The sequence below is a fragment of the Juglans regia genome, chromosome 5, assembly GCF_001411555.2.
Source record: "Juglans regia cultivar Chandler chromosome 5, Walnut 2.0, whole genome shotgun sequence".
NCBI lineage: Eukaryota > Viridiplantae > Streptophyta > Magnoliopsida > Fagales > Juglandaceae > Juglans > Juglans regia.
This window is the reverse complement of record NC_049905.1, coordinates 15,461,723-15,464,901: the sequence shown is the minus strand read 5'-3', so window position 1 is coordinate 15,464,901 and position 3,179 is coordinate 15,461,723. Positions and strand designations below refer to the sequence as shown.

Below are 3,179 nucleotides of genomic sequence, written 5' to 3'. Positions count from 1 at the left end.
TATCCCCACATCTCATGGGGAGATGCAAACGTATGTAATAATCAACTGTAGGCTCCAGCTCATTCATAATTCACATCCAAATTATTTTGCAATATCAACCTAACTCTTATCAATGATTTATCAGCCCATCTATATAGCAAGCAGAGAAGACAACATAAACAAAAAACAAACGAGAGAGAGAGAGAGAGTGAGAGAGGACATAAATCTCCTTTGATTTCATCAGCATTACATTTTAAAAAAAAAAAAACTATCAAAATTGTATTGTATTGTATTGTAAATCGTACACGATTATTCTAACATTTGTGATTCTATTCACCATCATGAACAGACTCCTTGAATTATTACAATGGAGCCCAAAATTAAAAAAGAACAACAAAAAAGCAAGTAAATGGAAAGTGGGGAAGTTGGGGGAGGAAGGGAAATAGCAATGGGTCTAAAAACTGGCCAGGATTCCTCACGTTTTAAAATAGTTTGTAGTTATAGTTTTTGTTCCCTTCCTAAACGTACATGTGGATTTAAGCCAATGTACCAGGCCATGTAACATATTTACAGAAGAACACGGCAAAAGGGACAAAAATCTACGATCTGCTTACTACAATAATAATAAAAGAAGAAACAGTAGTATTTATACAGCCCTCGGAAAATACACTTAGGAACAAAAAGTACCTGCTTTTTCTTTTCTTTTCCTTTTTCTTTTTTCAATCCCACAAGTTTCCCTTTCAGACCTTAATAGATCTGTCCAAGCCTTCGATTTCGAAGAAATTCTGGGTTGGGTTTGTTGTGGGCACTACACTTTCCGCCTCTTCAAAAGCGTATCCCCATCCCCACGAGTCGAATTAAAAAAGGCTTCACTGCCCCTTTTCAACCTGTGAAAATCAATTCAAAGGACTCTGTAGAGTTAGAGCTCAATCACAAAGACACAAACTTAAGGGAAAACCAAAACCACGGCCTCGTTCGTATTCGTAATCCATCCCAATTCATCTCATTTCATCATTATAATTTTTTCAAATTTTCTCAAAAAATATAATAAATAATTCAACTTTTATTTTTCTATTCACAAATCATCTCAATCCATCTCAATTTATCTCTAAATTCAAACCACTCCTAAGCCATTCGAATGGTTCTTAAATATTCCACCTAAGAATATAAGACAATGTCTTCTGATAAAGAAAATGATGCAGTATGTACAAGTTGCAGTTGACAGGTTCCTGCATAGAAAAGAGAGAAATCGACCGAAAATTCAAAACGAATCGGAAAAAAGTACCGAGTTAAAAGTGCAGGTGGACAGGGTTAGGGACACGGTTTTGACGCGCAACAAATCAGGGTGTAGAGAAAAGTGACTCGAACGATTTATGCATGTAATGGTATCAGCCTCACTCACCCCTAACTCAAGCGTCGACCCGGAAGGAGTCCGAGTCAACTCCAAACTCACCATATTCCACAGAACCCTAACCGAAAACCGGAAAAGATAAATTCACTCACCAGATGCAAAATTCAGTCCCGGAAAATGACCTTCTCGGCGATGCCCATCAAGGGTTTCAAGCAATCGGGGGTGAATTTCCTTGCAAACAAGTAAGACTCCGAGAAATTCGATTGCCGAAGCTGATGGATCAGCTGGGGCGATACCTCGGCGGGCCGATACGTGTACGGGTGGCCATTGACCGTGCCGGTCCAATTGACCTTGGTCAGGGTGTAGTGGGTGCACCCGTTGGGGTCCGCCATTGATAACAAAGTCGGGAAATAGTGCTCCTCCGGATAGCACTCGTCGTCCCGATAACACGGAAGCTTGAATTTCCTCCAAAGCGTCCGATCCTTGATTACCACTAGCGCGTGCCGGCGCATGAGCACGAAGAACTGAGATCCAACCCTGAATTTATCAAAGGGGATCTCCGGCATCAACGCGAATCGGCCCCTGGCGGTGTATCGCTTCCAGAGTGTGTGTTCATTGGAGAGAATCTCGATGAAGCTCTTGTACCGGAACCGGACGCCAAACCGAGTCGACCTGGCATCGGACTCGGTCCGATCAAAGGATGTAGAGGTGACGACGGAGTGGTAGACGTAGCGGAAGGAGTGGAGGGGGATGCAGTACTGGGAGAGGACGGCGAAGAATCCGTTGGCGGGGTCATCGAGGAGGGCAGTGGCGAGGAGACGGCGGGTGGCGGAGATGAGGGTGGGGGAACCGCGGTAGGTACGCTTGGAGGAGATGAAGCGGTCGAGGAAGACACCGTTGGGGCGCGTGACGTTGACGGAGGGATCGGCATGAACATAAATGTTGTAGAGGTGGGAATTGCCGTGGAAGAAGCGCTGCCATAAAGGGGAGAAGTGGAGGTCGGAGTTGGTGAGGAAGAGGAAGGCGATTTTGAGCTTAGGATTGGTGGAGAGGTGGGAGAAGGAGGAGGAGGGGCTGGAGAGGGAAGCGGCGCGGTTGAAGAGGGAGAGGTCGTCGCGCTCGTCGGTGAGAGGTATGGGGACGGAAGAGTGGCGAGGAGGGAGGAAGCGAGGGCCGATGAGGAAGAGGATAGGGAGGGAAAGGAGAAGGGAGAAAGAGAGCACAAATGGGGTGGTAGAGAACATCGAAATAGTTCTCAGAATGGCTGGGAAAGGGAATGGAGGATTTGGGTCTGGAATTTTGAAGGATTGGGTAAATGGGTTTCTGGAATTCGGATTCAGATTTAGATTGGGACTGAATATTTGGAGGTCTGCGAGATAGGGTTTGATGGGAAGTGAAATGGGAGGGAAGGAGAGAGGGAGGGAGGGAGAGGTTTTTGTCTTGTTCTGTTTCTCTGTTCCTTATGCAGAACTAATCCGCAGTGGACTCTGTCTTCGAGGGCACGGAGAGAGAGTACCATTGGCATTGGATTTGGGTGTCACTGTGACGAATGGTGGTATGGTTACTCCGAGACTGATCCGTACCGAACCGAACCGCCTCAGTAAAAAGAAATCTATCTAGATTTTTTCGGATTCAAATTGTAAACAACTTCTTACAATTAATTAATAATATTAATACTTGAGAGAATCACAATAAATATATATACTGAAAAGTATTAAAATTTATTTATTTTTAATTATACAAATAATATTTTATAAATGAATAAACAAAATTAATAATGGTAACATAAAAATAAATAGATCTTAGGTTCAATATTTTATCCCTGCATATAAGGACAACTACTCTGCTT

The 3,179-nt window shown here is 43.6% G+C and overlaps 1 protein-coding gene across 2 annotated transcripts; it reads right to left on the bottom strand.

The window, feature by feature from the left end:
* Nucleotides 1-248: 248 nt before the first annotated feature.
* LOC109006133 (glycosyltransferase BC10) lies at nucleotides 249-2,904 on the bottom strand. Of its 2 annotated transcripts, none has more exons than XM_018985312.2 (2): nucleotides 1,483-2,904; nucleotides 249-866 (listed from the first exon to the last, which is right to left on the bottom strand). In XM_018985312.2, exon 1 carries the CDS (start codon nucleotides 2,572-2,574, stop codon nucleotides 1,495-1,497), a length of 1,080 nt encoding a protein of 359 aa, XP_018840857.1. In that variant the 5' UTR covers nucleotides 2,575-2,904; the 3' UTR covers nucleotides 249-866; nucleotides 1,483-1,494. The 2 variants fall into 2 exon arrangements, with proteins under 2 accessions (XP_018840857.1, XP_035546274.1); XM_035690381.1 differs by lacking the exon at nucleotides 249-866 and adding an exon at nucleotides 1,077-1,208 and having other exon boundaries at nucleotides 1,483-2,853.
* Between the last annotated feature and the right edge of the window lie 275 nt (nucleotides 2,905-3,179).

Bases quoted from the DNA above. Each gene is read 5' to 3' on its own strand.
- LOC109006133 (XM_018985312.2), bottom strand. From the start codon at position 2,574: ATGTTCTCTACCACCCCATTTGTGCTCTCTTTCTCCCTTCTCCTTTCC.